General features: G+C 41.7%; 1 protein-coding gene across 3 annotated transcripts in view; it reads right to left on the bottom strand.

Moving 5' to 3' along the window:
- The window catches only part of WIPF3 (WAS/WASL interacting protein family member 3), a 43,679-nt gene extending 26,051 nt beyond the window's left edge, over nucleotides 1–17,628 (bottom strand). The window contains exons 1-2 of one of the 3 annotated variants that reach the window (XM_088150746.1): nucleotides 17,521–17,628; nucleotides 245–484 (exon numbers count right to left, since the gene is read on the bottom strand). In XM_088150746.1, coding sequence (XP_088006872.1) covers nucleotides 245–433 — 189 coding nt within the window. In that variant the 5' untranslated portion in view covers nucleotides 434–484; nucleotides 17,521–17,628. The remainder of the gene's footprint in view (nucleotides 1–244; nucleotides 485–17,520) is intronic. The other 2 variants (XM_088150749.1, XM_088150747.1) reach the window with 2 other exon arrangements.
- Between the last annotated feature and the right edge of the window lie 5,017 nt (nucleotides 17,629–22,645).

The raw sequence follows: 22,645 nt of genomic DNA, 5'->3' as shown, positions 1-22,645 counted from the left end.
TACAGTAGTATAATAGTAAAGTTTTCAACAAATCAAGCTCAACTTCCATGATGTTTTTTCAATTTTGGATTTACCTTAAAACCCCAGAATATCCCAGTGACCTCCCACCTAAATACTAACCAGGTCTGACACTGCTTAAGTTTTTTTCAAGATCAGCTAAAATTAGTTAGGTGCTGCCACCTACAGAAGGCAAATATGAGTAACACTCTTTACAGTCTAACCAAACTGGGGAAAAAAAACTTACCAGAGGAAATGAAGGTGGTGGTGGTGGTGGTGGAGGATGATCTCCAGATGATGATGAAAAAGAAGTAGGGGAAGTTAGCGGTGGAGGACCTCCAGAAGAAGGTGGAGGAGGAGGTGGAGGAGGTGGAGGTGGTGGTCCTCCAGAAAAAGGGGGTGGGAGAGGAGGAGGAGGCGGCGGCGGCACAGGCATCTGTCAAATTTCTATTTTCGGTCTGTTGTCCACAATCACAGATAGAATGCTCTGTGAGGAAAATCAGTATACATAACTATATGCACAGGGTCATCTTTCGCTTAGGTTGTAAGACTGAAGGGTTTTGTTTGTTTGTTTGTTTTGTTTTGTTTTGTTTTACAAAACCTTAGATCTCTAAGGGGTAAGTAAGTAAATCATCCTTTCCCTCATTCCACACACAGACCACATACACCAAAGAAATCTCAGTAAATTCCGAAGTAAAACATGCATTTAAAAATTAAAGTAGCTGTTCACATTGATTAACTCAAGAAGAGGATGTTATGATTATGTCCTATTCTGTAATCTGAACACATAATTCAGTGGAAATGGAAGAGTAATACTTACTCTATTCACCATCTTGTTTGGGAATTCTAGGAGCTGTAATCTCATACATTAGAGGCCAACAGGTTAGAGAACATTGGCCAAATACTGTCTGTTCATGTATAGCAGAATAGCCAATGATGCATTAGCTACTCTATTACATTGACTGACCAGTCTTGTGTCAACTTTACAGTTGTTCTACAGGTTTACTTTGCTGATCTTCAATACCAATTTTGCTGCCAGAACATGTTAGTGTCCAACATATATTTGTCAATCTATTTTTCTTATAATATAAGTCGAATTTCTTCCTGAAAGTATGCAACGTTCTGTGAACAGTCTTCTTCCCAGACAGAATTTTCTTTTTATACAGCGGTACCTTTTCCAGTAATTAAAAAAAAATAGAATTGTGTCTGAAAGAGACTACAGACTTCTATCCAGACATTTAAAAATAAAACACAAAACTGACATACGGAGTAGTGTTAAAATAATGACATTTCTAATTAGGGGATCTTGACAAGAAGCTTCTCTCAAGATGTGGGAATAAAGATACCGTACATTCCAACATCCTCCATTACTAAATGTAATTATTCCATTCAATCAAGTAATTTGGAAAAATAAACAAGTATCTGTTTAAATAGAAACTACTGATTAAAACAAATAATATAGTGACACAAACAATTCTGTAAAAACCAATCTCAGTCTACAGCTCCACCCTACAGTAGCTTTCATGTTTTCTGCCATCAAGTCATTCATTCCCCATTGATCTGTTGACCACACGTCTCAAAATAAATATAAGAATGGTCACTGTGAAAACAAAAACCAAATTATATAGGATGTGTAATACAGCACTAAAAACCCCGTTACTTTATAAAGCAATTCAAGAAAGGCACGAGTGGGGCAATTTTATTTGTGACCACTATAGTGTGGGGGAAATATCAATCTTTCCTCTTTCATCATAGTCTTGGTTAAAATTTGCTCTTCTTACATACCTGCTATTAAGGAAAAGTCATCTAAGTTGGGCTTGACTCCTGGTGATGACATATACATGTACTGTACATGCACTTTTCTTGCCAGCAATGTAGATTTAGCACTGCCTTCTTCTGGGATAGTCTTTCAACTTCCCAGTCTATCCTTCACCCTTGGTATTCCCTGGCAGTCTTCTGTCTAAGTATTAGCTAATCCTGACCTTGTTTAGCTCCAAGCCCAAGTACCACTACCTTGTGGCACAAATAAGCACTCAGGTCCAGTTGATAATGACTGTATCCATGAGGTTTTATGGATTATGTTAAGGAAGTAGCTTGCCATTCCTTGTTCTAAGACTTTTTTTTTTTTAACTAGCCAATCTTCTCAGCATCTCCTTAACTTTGAGGCTAGGTTTGATATTAATCCCATAAAATTGCTTCTACGATAGTACTAACAATCCCATGTTATTCATATTTGTAACTGATGCTTTTGAACACTAAAATGCTTCATAGAGTATATTGCCATCATATGTACTTGGACCTCTTCAAAACCTGCATGCTGTTTCTGATCTTCTGAATCCATGGAACACAGAATGAAGGTCACTGCTTTGCCATTTCCTACTGTACTAAAATTTATTAGAACAGAATTTCTACAGTTCATCATAAACCTGGTGCCTGAACTGTGTTATCAGAGTACTTCCATTAACTCATCTACCCTCCTCCCCCTCACTCCCTTTCACACATGTTAATGTCACCCATCTCTACAGCTTGTTATTCTTCTGCAAGACATATGGAGGACATGTTCACCCCCCATCCTTGCTGTGAATCAAAGGAAGTAGGACAGGCAGCAGAAGCTGTAGGCTCCCATGATATTTAGTCTTGAACAATCTGATCCCATTATACTCATCCTTAAAACCCTGAAATATATAACTGCCCTCCTTTCTATTTCTGTCATATTTGTACCATGACAACTACACATGGCTGCACAATCTCTATTATTCAGGGGGGAAAGTATGTTTAAAAACAATTGCTGTAACTAAGCTTGCACTGCAGAACATGACATATATTGGATGAATTTTGTACAACATAGCTAATGTGTCATTATCCACCATAATGTACTAGCACTAATATATACTAGCACTTCTATATATTATGATATAGAGCAGTGTTTCTCAACCTTGGCAACTTTAAGATGTGTGGACTTCAATTCCCAGAATCCCCAGCTAGCAAAGCAAAGCTGGCTGGGGAAATATGGAAGTTGAACTCCACACATCTTAAAGTTGCCAAGGTTGAGAAACACTGATATAGAGGATACAAAAGTGAAAAAAAATTAAGAATCAGGGATTTGGAGAACTACAACTGTTAAGACAAAAGGAACATTAACATTCCAGTTTTAAATTTGACATTTTTCAAGGCAAGTAGGCATACTCTCAAACAATGCACTGGTTACAGCCACCCTCTATCTTTATTTATTCAGAAAGCCTAGAAATGTATTATGGGGACCATTAGTATAGAGTGGGCAAGCCATACACTCCTTTGTGGTCCCCAGAGTTCCTGGATTTGTCAGGTTCAACTTTTCCAGTATGTTCTTTTTGCATTTTCAGAGGATTGCAGGATTTAAGGATTTAATCTGAAAACAGCAATTTCATTCCTTTTAGAAACTGGAACCCCCTCCCTGCCAAATGTGCCAATTTTACCCAAGTCCACAGTGAAATGATAGCACTAGCTTCACCACTCCTTTATGGTCTTTTGGCAAGTGAGGCCTCCAAGGGAGGCATCTGTGGCCATGCAGATCCATTGGTTACCCATGCTTAAAGAAAACATACAAATCTAATGAGGGAGCCTATTTCTATAAGCAAAAGTGGAGCCCCAAAATAATAAAGCATACCAGACCATTGGCCAAGCATTAATGCTAGTAGTAAAGCAGAAAAGTAAGTTAAGCATGTATGCAAGTTTAGTCGGAACAATAAACTCTCCTTGTTTTTGATTTTACAAATTCCAGCTTCTTAAATGTATGTAATACGTTCCAAAGTAAGACTCTTCCCACTGGGTTTCTAACACTGTTAAGAAGAATCTTGTTCTTGAGACACAGTTGAGAATGCCTTCTTCTCCATGCATCTATCTAATTTCTCTACCCACAAAAGACCATTTCTGCATCATCCTTAAAGAACGGTCTCTGATGGTTATGCAAACCACATGAAGATCTGATTGCCTAATGTAAAGATAATGGATATTATGCTGTCTAGATTGGGCAGGGAAGCAGCGAGCAATTGGTGCACAATGCCATGGCACACAATTGGTAGCAAACTAGTTGCCAGTGATACTACCAGAGCTCCTGCAATCACACCCAACAAGGTTCATTTCTTTAAAAGTTCAAATGGGGGCCTGGGGTCCCAGCTGATTTCTTTTCCAGAGAGGGGCCCTCTGGACTATAAGTCCCTAGATTTCAGAGCAATGGTGTGGTGCTAACACTATGGATAATAATGGTGGGAAAGTATTATGGGTCACATGTCATAAAGATGGGCTTTTCGATGGCACCCAGTTAGCTTCTATGAGAAACAGGAGTCTCATCTAAAAAAGCCTTTTGGTATAATCCAGAAGGGCTCTTTATATTCTTACATAATGCTCAAAGACTATTTTAAGCAGCTCTCTCTTTATCTCATTAATGGCCTCCAGACTGAGTCATCTGTGTCTGGGGCTTGTTCTGCAGAAAGGAAATATTGCTATTACTAATCAACATCTTCCAGGAAAAATATTTTTTGAGACATGTGCCCACTCCTGGATGAAATCAGATTTTTCCTTTAACTGAAGCTTCAGGAAAAGATTGAAAATTAGAGGGAAAGGTTAAAGAACATTCTAGAAATAGGGAACCTAGGCATGTCATTGTGCAGGACAACCACTTGAGCTAAAAAATTAACTCTCTTATTTTTCTTGTCCAGACTAGACTACAACGAGAGAGAGGGAGAGGGAGACGGAGGGAGGGAAATTTAATCCCCTCTTACCCCTATAGGTGGTATGTGTCTTCTTCAATCTCGGGTCCTCTACCAGAGGCCTGGGAGTTTAGGGTTCTGCGCAGTATCTCAGCCGTTCCTAGCACTGCACTCTTCTGGACAGAGAGCTGTGATGTTGTTCCTGGGATCTGTTGGAGCCATTCTCCCAGTTTAGGAGTCACAGCCCCGAGTGCTCCTATCACCACTGGGACTACTTTGGCCTTTACTTTCCACATCCTCTCTAGTTCCTCCTTCAGGCCCTGGTACTTCTCCAGTTTCTCATACTCCTTCTTCCTGATGTTGCTGTCACTTAGCACCACTATATCTATCACCACTGCTGTCTTCTGGTCCTTGTCTACTACTACGATGTCTGGTTGATTGGCCAGTACCTGCCTGTCCATCTAGATCTGGAAGTCCCACAGGATCTTAGCCCTGTTATTCTCCACGGCCTTCTGTGGAATCTCCCATCTGGATTTGGGAGGGTCTAGCCCATACACTGTGCAGATGTTTCTGTACACAGTGCCAACTACTTGGTTGTGCCATTCAGTGTATGCTGCTCCTGCCTGCATCTTACACCTTGCCACTATGTGTTGGACTGTTTCTGAGGCCTCTCTGCACAATCTGCACCTTAGGTCCTGTCTAGTGTGGTAGACCCCTGCTTCTATGGATCTGGTGCTTAGTGCCTGTTCTTTTGCTGCTATGATCATGATTCAGTGCAGTCTTTTAGTCCAGCCCTTTCCAGCCACTGGTAGGATTTCCCAGTGTCAGCCACCTCAGCTATCTGTCAATGGTGCATCCCATGCAGGGCCTTGTCTTCCCATGGTACTTCCTCTGCTTGAACTTCCTCTCATGTCTGCTGCTGCCTCAGGCATTCTCTCAGCAGTTCATCTTTGGGTGCCATCTTACTGATATACTCCTGGTTGCTCTGGGTTTCATTCAGGACAGTAGCTTTCACACCCACCAGACCCCACCCACCCTCTTTCCAGCTGATATACAGTCTCTGTGTGTTAGACTTGGAGTGGAAACCTCCATACATTGTGAGGAGCTTCCGGGTCTTCACATCAACAACCTCCACGTCCTCCTTTGGCCAGCTCATTATACTGGCAGGGTATCTGATGACTGGCTGGGCATACGTGTTGATGGCACAGATCTTGTTTTTTCCACTGAGCTGGCTCTTCAGGACCTGTCTTATCCTTTGGTGGTACTTGGATGTTGCTGTCTTCCTTGCCTCCTCCTCATGGTTCCCATGTGACTGTGGAATACCAAGGTACTTGTAGCTGGTCTGTATGTCTGCTATGTGGCCCACTGGTAGTTCCACCCCATCAGTCTTAACTATCTTCCCTCTCTTTACCACCATCTTAACTACCTTCCCTCTCCTTACTACCACTGACCACACCTCTCCATCCCAATGTCCTCACTGTAGATCTGTGTCAGGTGGATCAGCAAGTCGATGTCTCATTTACTCTTAGCATACAGCTTGATGTCATCCATGCAGAGGAGATGGCTAATGGTAGTTCCACTCTTGAACTTGTATCCATATCCAGTCCTTGTGATTATCTGGCTGAGAGGGTTCAAGCCTATGCAAAAGAGCAACAGTGACAGTGCATCACCTTGGCATATGCCACACTGGACAACCACTTGTGCGAGCTTGTCTAGGGTTGATTTCCAGTGTTGTCTTCCACAGTCCCATTGAGTTCTTGAGGAAGGTCCTTAGGGTCCTATTGACTTTGTATAGTGCCAGGCATTCACAGATCCATGTGTGCGGCACTGAGTCATAGGCTTTCCTGTAGTCAATCCAGGCTTTGCTCAGATTGGTCTATCTAGACCTTGATCTCGGGTGACTGCTCTATCTATGAGCAACGGGTGTTTTGAGCCTCTGGTGTTGTTCCCAATGTCCTTCTGAGCTGTGCTTATTAACTGGCTTATATGGTCCTGTAGCTTAGCAGCTATGATGCTTGATAGACTTTCCATGTTGTGGGGAGGCAGGTTATTGGTCAGTAGTTGGATGGTACTGTTCCCTTGTGGGGGTCTTACATGATCAGCACTGTCCTTCCTTGTGTTAGCTAGTCTGGGTGGCAGCCTGCTGCTAGCAGCTGGTTCATTTGTGCTGCTAGGCATTCATGCACTGCTGTTCGTTTCTTTAGCTAGTAGGTGTGGATCATATCCAGGCCAGGTACTGTCCAACTGGCCATGTTCTTGACCCATTGTTGGATGTCTGCTACTGTGATGGTGACTAGTTCCTGTTCTGAGAGATTGCTGTGGTCTGCTCTCAGGTCCTGCAACAACTTTGTACTAGTGTTATGCATCTTTTCTTTCTCCAGTATGTTCTTCCATACTGTTCAGTTTCGGCTGATGGTGGCTCTGCTGTTACTATGTTGTTGCACTGCAGTTGGGAGTTGGATGGTTCTTGGAGAACAGGGCATTTATCTTCTTGGCCTCTGATCCTCTAGTGTATCTCCTTAGCCTGGTAGCCAGCTCTGTGAGCCTTTGTTTAGCAGTCTCTAGAGCTTCAGATGGAGTCAGCCCCTTGTATTTTTTCAGTAGCTGAGTATTATCCTTAAGCCCCACACCCTTCTGTAGTTCCACCAGCTGATTAACTTCTCTCCGAGTTGCCTTGATCCAGGGGAGGTATGTACTGCTGTTCTTCTTGATCATGTAGCCAAATATCTCCAGGATTACAGCAGCTATAGCGTATACCAGTTCATTGGTTTGAGTTATGGTGGGAGTAGGGATTGTCATGAAGGCTTTATTGTCAGCTTCTAACATATTATCTGATGGTACTTCTCCACTGAGCCTTGGTAATCAATCTTGAGGGTTGACTGTAGCTAGTTTATCTGTGATCCTATGCCTCATTTCAACTGCTGTGCCCTGATGTGGAGGGAGTGGCAGTGATATTCCAGCTTCAGGTGTTAGCTGCACATTCAGTTGTTCTTCTGGGTCTTCTTGAGTCTGGGATGTAATGTGTAGTTGATTTATCTCAAGTTGTGAGAGCAGTTTCCTCTTCACTATACTGAAGTGTTGGATAACTAGTTGTTTCTCAGTTAGTGTGGATGTAGGTCTTCTGTCCATCCATAGTTTCATCATACATTTCATATATCCCCTCTCATTAGGTCTACTATTGTAGTAGCATTCCATCAATTCCAGGTTCTCTTGTATCATCCATGTATGATTTGTTCCAGTATCCCACTTATCATCATATTGTCCTGGTTCCCCAACATCTGGCACAAACCTTGTTAATCCAGGTGACATCTGAGCCAGCATGACTCTCTTAGTTCATGTCACTCTCATATTTGAGGTAGGCAGGTGAAGTGTTAGGGGGTCTTTGCCCAAGGATCTATACTGGTAAGGTAGGTACCAGCCAGGGTTCGAACCCTGGTCTCCCACATTAAAGGGCAGTGGTCTAACTACTACACTATCCAATACCTGCTCTTGATGAAGACCATGTGCATATTGACATATGCACAAAGGCATATTACTGCAGACATCCAGGCAGAACATATAGATGTCTGCAGGATGCATACATCATTTAAGCAATGTTGGCAGAGATTGGGACTTTTCAAGAATAGTCATGTAGCAAGTGCTCCCAATTTTATGATATTGGTACAGTGGTACCTCGGTTCACGAACTTAATTTGTTCCACGACTCTGGTCGCGAACCGAATTGGTCGTGAACTGAATCAAATTTTCCCATAAGGTTCAATGTAAATACGGTTAATCCGTTCTGACCCCTCCGAATTTGGTCGCCAACCGATTTTTGATCGCGTCCCGAATAAAATTTCCCCATAAGGTTCAATGTAATTACGGTTAATCCGTTTTGAACCATATGTTGTTGTTTTTTTAAACTGCAAAAATATGACACAAAGTACAGCACGAAGAGAGAGAACGCTAACCTTGCTCGACGCGACTTCTGGCGTAGAGGACAGGAAGGCGGGTGGGGAGGCGGATATTACTTGGGGGGAGAGTCCCCCTCCCTACAGGAAGCCGCGACCATGTGTCAAAGGAGGGAAAATGGCCGCGGAACCTGTTCGTAACCTGATCCGGCGTTCACGAACGGAGGCAAAATTTTGCGACCGGAGCTGTTCGTGAACCGAAAAGTTCGTGAACAGAAGCGTTCGTGACCCGAGGCACCACTGTATATGCACTTACATTCATATATGCACTCATACCTATAATGATAAAGAAGTATAGTTATCTCATTCTTTGAGTTCCTCCCTATCTCAAGGCACGTTTGCTCCTATAATTACTAACAAGAGTAAAAGTTTTCTGTTTTCTAAAGCTAAATAGCATTTGTTCAGTGATGTACTTTTTTGATTTAATCACACCAACCATGGATAGAAATAACAGGAAGCAGATACACCTGATACTTTTAATGAACTGTCCAGTATTTATTTTATTTCATTACTTCTATTTTTAGATGATCCATATTTATAAACCATGAAAATGCATTCACAGGATAGAAATAATTGTACATCCAATATTGCATTTTGAAACCAATTAATTCAAATCAACCACTTACTGGATGGCTCGTTTTTTTTTTTTAGATTGTTGCTTTTAAACAGAAATAGACATGATACAGATGGTAGAAAATTTAAATGCTATTTCTCAGGACAAGAGAGAACCAACAAGATTTAGTAGGAGTGAGACACTTATTCAGAGAAAGGAATGTTAGTGGAGCCTAAATCAGGCAAAATAATGATCAATTTATAACGGCAGCAAAAAGGAGATTAAACTAGGAAACAAAATGCAAAATCATAATTGTTTAATATTCATTCTGAATCACACTTTGGGCTACAATACAAAAATAACTTTTGCACACAGATATTAATAATTCTCATTTCCACAGATGGTATACCTGGGTGACTTTTTTTGGGCTTGGAAGCTAAGTAGGGTTAGACCGGAATAGTCCTGTGATGAAGACTTCCAGAAGTCCCAAATCCATTGGTTAGATCAGCAAATCAAAAAAATTTCAGGAAAAGGACAATAACCAAACACTTCTGAGTCAAGCAAGTGGCACAGATGAATCCACATAATCAATAGGAGAGAAGTTCAACTGAGGGGCACCTTATCTTTTTTATTAATAATCTTCATGCTACATATTTCTTATAGATGAATGCTTCAAAAGCCTTAGGACAGTGTTGTCCAAACTTGGCCACTTTAAGATGAGTGGACTTCAATTCCTAGAATTCCCCAGCCAGCCATGCTGGCTAGGGAATTCTGGGAGTTGAAGTCCACTCATCTTAAAGTGGCCAAGTTTGGACAACACTGCCTTGGGATGTAATGTCAAAACTGCTAGCCCTGGACTAGTTTTATTAAGAATAGTTGTGCAGCACAGCTACATCTTCCACAACTAAGCAGATTGCTCTTATTTTTGCTTCTGGTCAACTTCTGTATCTTTAGAGCAATTATATTTTCAAGGACTAAATTAAAACAAAATTCTCTCCCAGATGTTTGAACTCCATAAGAGATTAAATTACCAGAAATTATAGCTTTGACTCTACAGTGCCTTCACTTGGATCTGTCACAAACAAGGAAGTTTAGATATGGGTCCTAAAGATAGCACTGCTCCTCTGGAAAAAGATTGCTGTGAAATATACATGAAAATGCAAGGGTTGGTTCATGGACCATGCTATCCCTGGATGGGCAACCTGTACCCCCAAACTCCTTTCCTTTCCTTGGAATACTCTCTGACCACAACTGCTAAAAATAAAAACCAAAGGTTCTTATTATTTTGAAATAGGGAAAAGATTAAAACTGTAGTGTATGCCCAAAATTAGGCAAATCATAGTTAAAACAACTCCCCAAAATAAAAGGCCATCAATCTTTCCCCTTCCACAAAACCAACCATGTAAGCCCACTTATCTGAAGTAGACTCATCCATTTTGTGACCTTCAGCTCCCCTCCCAATGTCATCTGCAGCTGTTGATCACCAAAAGATTGGCCATCTGTGATTAGCCATGATTTATTTTTGCCATGGTTTGTTGAATAAACTAAAATGGCTGTGCTCACAACACACAGACCCATATTTTTATCCACAATATAGATACTTTTGCATATGTACACTTAAATTGCTCCTCTATCCACTTTGAAATTCAATTCATTTGAATTTGAATTCTTCAATCCTCCATCAAAGTTTCCCACATGACTATCCACTGTGTCCCTTTTAGCAACAGCCAGACACATTTGTATAGAATCTGAGCACCAGCACCTCTGATATTATTGCTCAGATCTAAACTTGAATTGCTGTTTTAGGCAGCATCATAAGAACTACAGCTTCCAAATCATTGTCAGCCCTTTGGAATAGTCCATACCCAAAGACCGAAGTTATAAATGTTAATACAACTTTTATTATAAGGTTACAGAATCTTGCATGTCTCCCCTCCCAGCCTTTACATTCAAATGAACTAGGGAGGGTCAAGTCTGAGACATTTTCTCAAATTACATTCCTGCTTTGGACTCAGATTTCTCTTATCTGACTGTTGTCTTGGTTGCAGCTCTTCTTCCTGTTCCTCAGGGTTATTCTCACAGCCCATTACAATCACAGACAGTACAAGTTCCACTCTATTTGGCATACTGAGTACCACATTCTGTTCTCTGCACCACAGTTTAGGAAGAATTTAGACCAACCAGTTCAAAGAAGATAAAGAGGATCAGGGAACTGGAAACTATGCTTTATGAAAAGAAATGGAGTGAAGAGAGTAAATTTAGTCCTGAGCAAATAACTAAGGAGAGAAACAAAAATAGTTTTCAAATGCTTGAAAGGATGTCACTCAGAAGAAGGTCAAGAGCTGCTCTGTATTATCCCATAATGCAAACTTACAGAATAAAGTTATCAAAAAGTCAAAGGCTACGTTAGGATGTTAGGAAAAAACTTCCCAACAGTAAGAGCAGTTTAAACGTTGAATCAACTGCTTAGGGAGATGGCTCCTCTTCACTAGTCATGTTAGAGACCAGAGGCTAAGCAACCATCAGTCAGGGATGCTTTAATTTGGATTACTGCACTGAGCAAGGTTTGGATTCCATACCCCAAATGGTCTCTTCAAACTCTGAATTTCTCAGTAGAAGTCAGCGATGAAAGAACAAGAGAAATGGAGAGGCAGCAAGGAAAAGAACACCTTAAATCAACATTGTAATATTTTCCAGCCACCAGAAAAGCTTACAGGAGTTTTCTCCAAATTGATGCTTCTAGTACTTGTTCTTCTTTCAGGGGCAAAAGTCCCATAACATTGTTGCTTGCACAAAAGCCACCACAAACTAGAAAATCATATTTCACCACATGCTGCTCTTAAAAGCTTGTTTGTATCTTTAGCAATCAATCCTCTAGACCAACATTTCTAAAGAATGTACTCAACTGAATATATTTTTTAAAATTATTTAATTGTTGTTAAAAGTTCAGACTTGCAAATAAACAGAGAGATAGCACAGAAGTACCTACTGAATTATTTGTTTAGCCATTTCACCGCTAAATAAATTATTTAGCAAAGGCTTCTGTACCCATCCCATTTTCCTCTAAGGACCTCAGGGCTTGACTTAACTCCATAACAGCCTATAAGGTTGGCAAAGGCTGCCAGGAATAGGGAACCTGTGACTCCCCAGATGTTTCTGAACATCAAGTCTCAGCAGTCCCAATTAGTATGAACAATGGTTAAAAATGCTGGGAGCTACAGTTCAGCAACATCTGGAGATGCACAAGTTTCTCACCCCTGGGAAAAAACAATGTAATTTATGCACAGATTTCTTTCTTCACTCAATTTAAATTTAGTTACTAAACCATGCCAAAACTATTAGATACAGGTACATCATGTTAATTGCCTTAAACCAGATCAAGCCTGATTATGTACATGTTTACATTTACATTTGCTCATAAGCTACTGAACAGGAAGAGGAAATAGGAGTTTGCCAGTAGAGTTCAACAGAAGAATTTATGGAAGTTCCTGATAAATTTTCCTTCTACGTCAAGAGTTTGTGCTTGGCTAATCTGGGAGCCTAAAAAAATTTCCTCACTAGTGATTTACAGTAACATCAAACCATCACTGCAGTATTATAAAGTGTGCCTTTGATAGTGATATAGTGGAACAGTAATGGTTTTTACTAGGAATATCAACCCTAAGCTATCAGGGAAGTAAAAACGAGAACAAAAGGCAGGGTGAAGGAATCCTAAAGGACAGAAGAGATGTGACTGCACTTGAGCAGAGTGTCCTGGTACTTGGTGCCACCTTAGCACAAGGGACCAAAATAAAGGCATGCCAGACAGAATCATCAGGTTCTGGGCTGTAAAGTATATTCTCTGCCTGGAGCAAAGATAAAAAAAGTAACAATGATTTCAAAGGTGTATTGGCCCTGTGATAATTGGGTCCAATTATCCTTTCCTGCTAATCCATGTGGATCAAATGATACTGAAAAGAACAGCCACAAACACATCACCATGGAATTGGAAGATCCAGAAAAGAAGCTCAAAATCTAGGGGCTCACATGGTCTTCTCTGCCATGGAAGAGGACTGGGAAGAGAAAGAGGAATGCAACAAGTTAATTACTGGCTATGCAAATAGTATTTATGGGAGAGATTTGGATCCTGAGAGATGTGGATTCTGAGTGCGATGGACTGCTAGTATGAGAGGGACTGCATCTCGGATATACTCAGTATGCTTACATGCTGTAAAAAGAAGGAAGAGAGTAACTTTCATGGGACATATTAATCCACTCAATACAACATGAGAAAGAATATCAGCTCACCAAGGTAATGGGCTTAACTGTATATACAGACTTTGGGCATAATAATAATAATAATAATAATAATAATAATAATAATAAGAAGAAAGAAAGAAAGAAAGAAAGAAAGAAAGAAAGAAAGAAAGAAAGAAAGAAAGAAAGGAAGGAAGGAAGGAAGGAAGGAAGGAAGGAAGGAAGGAAGGAAGGAAGGAAGGAAGGAAGGAAGGAAGGAAGGAAGGAAGAAAGAAAGAAAGAAAGAAAGAAAGAAAGAAAGAAAGAAAGAAAGGGAATGTAGTACAGAAAGGCCAATATTTAATGTGCATAATGTGCATAATGTGCACATGTAACATGAAGAAGGGAAACCTGGTGCAATGACTCTGATGATTTGAGTATAGCAAGATACAAATTGTTCAAAACAAAAAGAAGCAATGGAATGTAAGAATTAAAGTAATTAAAAGTACAGTCGAACCTCGGTTTATGAACTTAATTCGTTCTGTGACTCTGGTTGCGACCCAAATTGGTCGCGACCCGAAGCAAATTTTCCCATAAGGTTCAATGTAATTACCGTTAATCCATTCTGGCATGAAGGACAGGGAGGCGGCTATTGCTTGGAGGGAGAGTCCCCCTCCCTATGACCACGTGTCAGGGGCAGGAAAATGGCCGTGGATCACATGTCAGGGGCAGGAAAATGGCCGCGGACGTGTCAGGGGCGGGAAAATGGCCGCGGACCACGTGTCAGGGGCAGGAAAATGGCCGCGGACCACGTGTCAGGGGCGGAAAATGGCCGCGGACCACGTGTCAGGGGCGGAAAATGGCCGCGGACCACGTGTCAGGGGCGGAAAATGGCCACGGACCACGTGTCAGGGGCGGAAAAATGGCCGTGGACCACGTGTCAGGGGAGGAAAAATGGCCACGGACCACGTGTCAGGGGCGGAAAAATGGCCGCGGACCACGTGTCACAGGCGGGAAAATGGCCGCGGACCACGTGTCACGGGAGGGAAAATGGCCGCGGATCCTGTTCGTAACCCGAGGCGGAGTTCGCAAACCGAAGCAAAATTTTGCGGCCAGAGCTGGTCGTCACCCGAAAAGTTCGTGAACAGAAGCGTTCGTAACCCGAGGTTCCACTGTATTCCACCTCCGTTCAGAAATCCAAGTAAATGAACAACCAGTCTTCATAAAAAGGAAAGAGGGGGATCCAGGAACCTGTAAGCTAATCAGTCTGACATCAATCCTTGACCTTGAAAGCACATCATAAAAAGATCATTTCAAGCCTTCAGAGAGCAGGGTGGTAATTATGAGATACCAGCATGAATTTCTCAAGCACCAGTCTTATCAAACTAAAATAATTTTTAATCTACTAATTTCTTTAGTAGATTGTGAGAATACTATGGATGTACTACACTTAAATTTTAGTAAAATATATTTTAAAAAATCCTGTGATATCCTGATTAGCAAGCTAGTTAAGTGATGACTAAATGGCACAATACTTAAGTGGACACATAGTTAACTCAAATATCACAGCCAGAGTGATCCTCATTAAAATGGAGAGAGAGGTATTGAGTAAGGTGTCACTAGGTTCATCCTGATCCCCCTGTTCTTCAACACTTTGATTAATAATCTGTAGAAAGAGGTGGAGGGAAAGCTTATCAATTTGCAGATGATACAATTTTAGTAGGATAGCTAGAAGACAGAATAACATTTAAAACAATCTTCATAGGTTAAGAGAAATGAGCTGAACGTAGCAGAATGACATTTAACAGAGGAAAAATGGTTAATTTTAACTTTTCTCTTTCACTTAGGAAACAGAAAACAAATGCACGTAGGGTGGGGATACCTGGCTTGGTGACATGTACTTGCATAAAAATCTTGGACTGTAGATTACAAAGCAAGAATGACCTACAGTGTGATAATGATAAAAAAAAAAAGACAAATGCAACGTTTAGAATGTGTGAAGTATAGTTTCTAAATCATAGATAGCAATAGTTCCATTTCATTCCGCAGTGGGGTCAGACCCTACCCCAAGTATTGTCCTGATTCTAGACATCACAGTCAAGAGGATTCAGAGAAACGAAAAAGAAGAGCAATCAAGATGGCTGGGGATTAAAATTTGTCACGCTATGAACAGAGACTGAAGGAACTGGGAATGCTTAGCCTTGAGAAAAGAAGGCAGAGAAGGGATCTGACAATGCTCATCAAATACCTGAAAGGATGTCACACAGAAGATGATCAATATTTAGTTTCTATTTTTCCGGGTGCAGGATATGGAATAATGGTTTTAAGTTCTAAAAAGACAGATTTTGATTAAACGTTAGAAAAAACGTCCTCATATGAAGAGCTGTTCAATGCTGGAATTAATTCCCAAGAGAGGTGGTGGGTTCAAGGAGCTCTGAATTAAGCTTTAAAATTGGCTAGCAAATCTGCCCACTCAAAGGTTATTAAGTACACAAGGGACACGGAGACTGGGAGTTCATCACCTGATACAAATCCAGCCACAGCATGGAATTCTTCATTTTAATTTTGCATCTTTACTTTCTGTCAATAAACAGGGGGGGGGGGGAATCTTGATTCAAGGTAGTTCCCCTTGGTAGTTCTCAAAATTCTAAGCCAGTAAGTCTGAGAAGAAGGAATCCAATGAATTTGGACACTGCCAAATTGCTATCAAGTAATTTAAAACATTTGACTGCAGCTCAGTCAACCTTTTCAACATCTCTAAATCCCCTCACTTAGAACTAGGCCCAGCCAATTTCCACAAAACTTATTTTCAAGTAAGTGCAGTTGAAAGGTGGAGGAAAAGAAGCTACATAATTATGGCTACAATAAGCAAGTAATAATTAAATGCATTGGCCAATTCAGCAGCTTGCATATATAGATCCACCTACAGAAGCTCCTGTGGTCAAATGAGAGGGGAAAACCTCCTTTCTCCCAAGAGCATTCAAGGTATTTTCAGTCCCAAGAGTCCAATCCATGCAGTTTATAAACCAAGCCAATGTTGCTCTTTTTAAGCTGTCTTTCATAAATTATACAATTCAAGGATCTATTTCAAGCACTGTAATGCACCCTAGTTTGACAACCTACCAAGTATCCACTTCATTTTTCAGAGCTCTAGAACTCCAGCTCCCCCCTTGTCACGAGGGCAACCAGCATCTTCAAGGGGATATTTTCAAGGTCACATGTTCCTTTTCCATCCAGTTTAAAAAAAAAAAAACAAGAGGGTTTGGGTACTCTTGGAATCTGGTGCATTAAGCTGGAGATGTTTGCAGGCAGGAGACTCTCAGCATTAGCAATTAAAAGGCGCTGCGCAATTATTCCGTCTTTTCTGTCTTCCTATCTGAAGTGTGTTCCCAGATAAGGTCTTCATTCCACAATCATGTTGCCTTATTCGCAGCATTCCCCAGCACTGTCTTCTCTTTTACCGCCCCACCTTTTGTCAGGGAGCACAATAAAAGCTTAATGTGCAAACACCTGCCTTCCTCTGTGAAAGTCATGAGTGCAATCTTACTTTCCAGAGCAAGCCACCCCAATCTGTGTCCTCCAAAAATCCCAGACTACAACTCCCATCGTTTCCGCCCAGCATGTATCTTGCACATGGGGAATGATGGAAGTTGTAAATATGTATGTCTAAGGAACAGATGAGAGGGCATTATATAACTCCTTACCTAGCACCCCGCCCCCCCGAACTCGATGGCCCTTAGTTCTTTGTAGACACGTCCAGGATTGTGCTAATCCAACCCCGCAAAAATCCCTGGTAAAATTGCATTTTTAGCTGGAACGTTTCCCCATCCCGCGCTAAACCACGGCTTGTTCAATAGCTCAGGGTTTAGGATCCAACGTCGGCGTTCAAACGGCACGCTAAGCCTAAGCCAACAAACCACACCGTAGTTCAGCGAGATGCGTGAATCCCAGCAGAGAGAAAAACAACCCGACCCAGGCAGCGCAGGGCGGGCTTTTAATTCTACTTACGGAGAGAAACCCCCTGGACGGAGAGGTAAACGCCCTCCCCGCTCACCCACCGCCCCTGAATCGAGACAGAAATCAAGGGCTACGGAGGGTATGGATTGGTTTCCACTGACCTGGAATAGGGTAGGAAGAAAGCCCGCCCGGCTGGTCCTCGTTATCCGCCAGCAGCGGCGACAGCTACTCCAGAGCTACCGAATCCAGTTCTCTCGATCCGGCAGCAGCGTGGGAAGGGAGGCGGGGCGTCGAGGCAGCCTCGTCCGCACGCTCTCGTTGAGTCCTGGAGTTCCGAGGCGGCAGCTTCCAGGTTAGGAGGGAGTGCTGGGGGGGCGGTCTTGGAAGACCGCGGGAAGAAAAGAGGCGCAGCAGAGAGGCGCGACCCCTGGCAGGCGAAAGGCGAAAGGCGCAGGTAGGAAGCCGGAGTTTCGCCCTGCCTGAAGTTCAGTTAAACTTTTAACTTTGGTTTCCTTTAGTAGCGCCAGAGCCAGCGGGGCCTCTCTCCGTCCCAGTCGAAGAACATTTTACCGGCTGCAGGCGCTGGAAGCTGGATTCTTGCTCAGCATCTCTGGAATTCCGATAAAGTGGAGACTGCTTCTGAGCTCGTGTAGAGGGCCGCCGCATTTTTGGAATCAAACGAGAGGGGTGTGCAGGTGGTTTTGAACTCCAGCTTCTAAAGATGTGGGGTGAGTGCATGTAGGAGATAACTTATTTGAGGGCCTCCAGATGTATTGCACTTCAGAGAATCCTACAGCTGCAAGGGACTGCTTAGCGGGCTGGGGAATTCTGGGAGTTGAAGTCCACACATCTTAAAGTTGCCAAGGTTGAAAACACTGATTTAGGCCAAGCAGGAATCCAGATTAAAGCATCCTCAACAGGCACATTAAGCAAAGGGGAGCCCACCACCTCTCAGGGTCATTGGTTCCACTATCAGACTGCCCCCCCTTTTTTTTTTAACATTGGGAGAGAATCTGCTTTGCTGTAACTTAAATCCACTATTCTGTGTCCTGTTCTCTGGATATTTACAGCATTTTCCCAATCTGTTAAGGAATTTACCTGCTCAGAAAACAAAATCAAATTAATCTGGTAATACTTGATTGCAGTCGATGCTGACTTTCAGCATTTGCAGGTTCTTACAAATGGATACCTTGGTGATATGCTAAAATTTTCCAATGAATCCATGTCATACTTGCTATTCCCTGAATATTTTCCCTTTTTGAAGAACAGGGCCAAGATTTCTTCTCCTCTCATCATCTGGCACTCTACCTGTTTTTCTGAATTTCTCAGTTAATATCCAGCAGTTGGCCCAGGCCAGCTCCTAGTAAGTCTATACGAATCAGCTGTGATCCTCTTTGAATTGGAGATTTTGGATTCAAAGAGGGCATGATTCACTTTGAGCCTGCAATTTGAGATTCAAAATATTGGAGTGAAGCCACTTTGAACTGAAAAAGAGTTTAGCCATAGGGCTTAATGGAGAAGCACTGAAATACTTATAGCTGCTTAATTTTTTTTAGTGGAATGAGACGGAAATAGCAAGAGGATAGACCCTTCTGAAGATCTCAGTGCTGCCAAGTTCGATATCCTCAAGAATTTCCTTGCAATATATTTTTGCATTTCCAGTTCCCTTTTTTAAGACAGACAGCAGCCAGGATGAAGGGCAGCACAGTGATTGCTAAATTTACCAGTGAAGAGTCTGAATTATACTGAACTAGGGCAAGTATTCTTTGCAAATATAACAGCAAACACTTTCCAAAGTGTTTTAAAAAGTAAAGTCTTCTTTCCCATTTGCTTTTCTGAGCCCCAGAGCTGGCATGACACTAAAGACTTGCCTAGTGAGGTGATGTGCTTTGCAGTCATTGCTCACCAAGTCTTCGGGAATGCCTTCATCACTAGCTTTTGTGGGGCGATGCTAGGCAGGGGGCATTGTTTTCTGGGGAAGAGTCAGAATGACTTTGGCTTGCTCCTCTGGGGTGGTGTAGCTTTGCTGCATGTGATGACTGAATTTTCTGGAGTGCCAAAGGAGTTGGCATCACTGGTTGGCTAGCTGGGCCCCTACTGGAAAGGATCTCCTCTTCACTGGTAGGATTCAAGATTGGGTCAAGATTGTGGATTGCTGGCAATATTTTACTTTGGTTATAGCAGAGGGGGCAGAAGAAGGCTGGCACGGGTGAGATGAAATGCCACATGACAGAAGTTGGTACAGAAAAAAGTAGCATTTATTGCCTTGAAGCCCTATAGTAAATGTTTGGGCCAGTCCCACTATTATCCTGATGCCCATTCAGTGATTGTCCATAGGCTTAACCCTGCCCCAATCATACAGAATTTAAAAGTAAGAAGGGGTCCTGGGCTAGTTAGTCTTGAGCTGATGGCTGAGAGCTGGATCACAAACTGGTTTGTGTTGCCAGGACTACCTTACAAGTGTAACATTCCACTAGCACAAGACTCAGTGAAGTGGTTGCCCATATTAAAGATGGCTGAGGGCTGAAAAAATGAATGAAGCTTTATCACCCCAAAAGAACTCTGATAGGCACAGATTAATGAGCTAATAAAACTCATTAGCTGATTATTAGTATCAGTATCTGAGAGTCCATTCTCCTCAGCATTTTCCATCCACAGAAGTGAACATTGTGTGTTGTCTGTAACATTTCTAGAAACAGCAGAAAAGCTATTAAATGTGCAAAGGCTACAAAGCACTGCAAAGATACCTGTTTTGGTTTACTATTTATTCATTTGATCCTTAGATGTATATCCTGCCTTTCTTCAGAAGCTCACGACAGCATATATAATTTCCCTCTCCATTTTTTCCCCCACCAGAACAGCCTTGTATGGTCTGTTGGGCTGAGAGGCTGGTCCAAAATCACCCAGTGAGTTTCATGGCTGAGGCTGGGCTTGAATCTTTGGGCTTCCCTAGTCTAGTCCAATGCCTTAACCGCTGGGTCTCTGCTTTAATTTGAAAATCCACTTTGATGGAGTGAGAGGGAGATCCTTCTAGCTACAGAGACCAGGAAGGATATCAGGATCTTTTAAAAAAAAAAAATCCTAACTTCAACAGGTTCATGCATATGCCAGTAGGGTCCATCAATCGGCCAATCAGTCAGTCAATTAACTTTATTATGGTCATTGACCAATGCAAAAAAGAACACAAATTCTGAAGCAGCAAAAAAAAAAAAAAGTAAAAGTAAACAGTCATAAAATTGATCCCTGACACAGCTCTCTTGGAATTCTGCCAGTAGGGTTTAACTGCTGACATCAATTACTAACCACAAAAGATATTTTGCAGTGAACTGTTCTAGGAAAATGTTGATCAAAAATGCGGTTAATCAATGGGAAAACTCCTGTGTTGAGAACCTAATAAAAGAAAACAAAACTGCTATAATGGGCATTTCTGCCCTTAGGATTCATGAACTTATCCAGCCATTTCTGTGACTATAATTCACTAATGATGATTGGCCACAATTATGGTTGGTGACGTATAATTGCACAAATGCTAAATATGCTTCTACAATCTATATAGTGACATCACACTGGGATTAAGGAGTACACATCTGGTCACTTATAAAGAAATGTTGAGCTGGAGGGACATGCAGAAAAGATTACACAGTCCTCAGAAAGAAGAAAGCAAGAGAAAGAAACTCAAAATAGTCCTGTCTTGATTACGTTTAGTATAAGTTGGGACAGAGAGAAGATTCTGTTATTCTACCTTGCTACAATAATGCCTGGAATCTCTGTATGTCGGTTCCTTGACCTGGCCTATGTCAAAGGGCTGACATTGCTAGACCTTAAAAAGGATCTTGTTGAACTAAAATAAATGCCAACAAGAGCACCCAGAATGATCAAGGAGCAAAGCAACTCCCCTGTGTTACAGTGTTGGAGCTCTTGAGCATCCAAAAAAGACATGATTATTTCTGCTGGCTGGGGAATTCTGGGAGTTGAAGTCCACACATCTTCAAGTTGCCAAGGTTGAGAAACACTGTTCTAGATAATAATATAGCTGCACTTGCTCATTAGAATGATTTGCCAAATCCTACTTGCATGTAGCTCCTTCACCGTGCCCTAAATAGCCACAATCGTCCTTCAGTATTCAGAATAGGCACTTTTTCTTTTATTTCATTCCTTTCTGTTTGCTTTGATTCAGTTGTGCTCTCAGTTCCTACACTTGATAAAGAATCATGATGTTCTCATGTATTTTTGTAGAACGAAGCTCTTTCTCTTCTCCTTGAAGTGGCTTCCTCTGCAGAGCTCCCTTGCACAGATCCTGCCCTCTCTTTAATGCCATTAAGTGCTCCATCTAAGTACAGGCCATCCCTTTCATCGATTCAGACTTGACGTGCAAGCCAAATTCTTTTTTTCCCCGTACTACAGTTTGCTGCTCCATGACCCTATGATTCCACTGTAACCTGAATACATTTTAAAGAAAAAACACAATAAGCTTTTCAAACCTCTTGTCACAGTGCAGTAGGGATTTTTTTCCCTCCCCCTCAATTCTTTTCATAGGCTAACAATTACCCACCAAAGAAGGTATAATTGTACCTTATTTGGCTAGTCTTTACAGTATGGGAGTATCAAGCATTCATACCGTATTATTTAGCAGTAGGACTAAATACCATCTCTGTAAGCTAAGGTTCACTGTTACTTAACAATAAGCCAGCGTATATTTAAGCAAGCCTTTATTGGAGACTCTTTGTGGTTCACAAATTTTCCTTTTGCTACAGTGATTGCAATGATACATGCATAATGTGCGTGCTGTCTCTCTCTCTCTCTCAACATCTTTTTTGCTGCTTGCTATTAGGACCTAAACATATTTTTAAACCAGTAGGTGAGATTCTAAGGACAGCTGAACCAAGAATTACTGTGTCCCATTTCATAGCAAAAGTGAAGGGGCAAAACAGAAGTTACGTGAAACTTTGTAATGCTCGCTGGAGAACGAATGAAATCTAAAGATATCAGAGTTTTACCATAGCAAATGCCATCCGAATGGCTATAGATGGATGTTAACACTTTCCCCTTCATTTCCTTTTCATTTCTTTGGGATTTATAGAAAGCAAAGCCCAGCTAGGTGGCAGCACCTTGGCGAACCTTGGTTGATATCAAAAAGTTAAGCAAAGTCATTGTGCTTGGATGGGAGACCATAAGAAAACCTCAGAGCTATGGACTGGCCTGGAAAGTTGAAAATCCATCCCAGAAGAAAGGAATGTTAAGCCATTTCCCATTTGTTGCCAGTGAAACTCCATAGACATGTCCTTG

Source organism: Python bivittatus, unplaced genomic scaffold (genome assembly GCF_059951505.1).
Source record: "Python bivittatus isolate LINGU-HERP-01145 unplaced genomic scaffold, Pbiv_v1 ctg000610_np1212, whole genome shotgun sequence".
NCBI lineage: Eukaryota > Metazoa > Chordata > Lepidosauria > Squamata > Pythonidae > Python > Python bivittatus.
The sequence above is the reverse complement of the archived record's forward strand: the minus strand, read 5'-3'. Positions and strand labels throughout refer to the sequence as shown.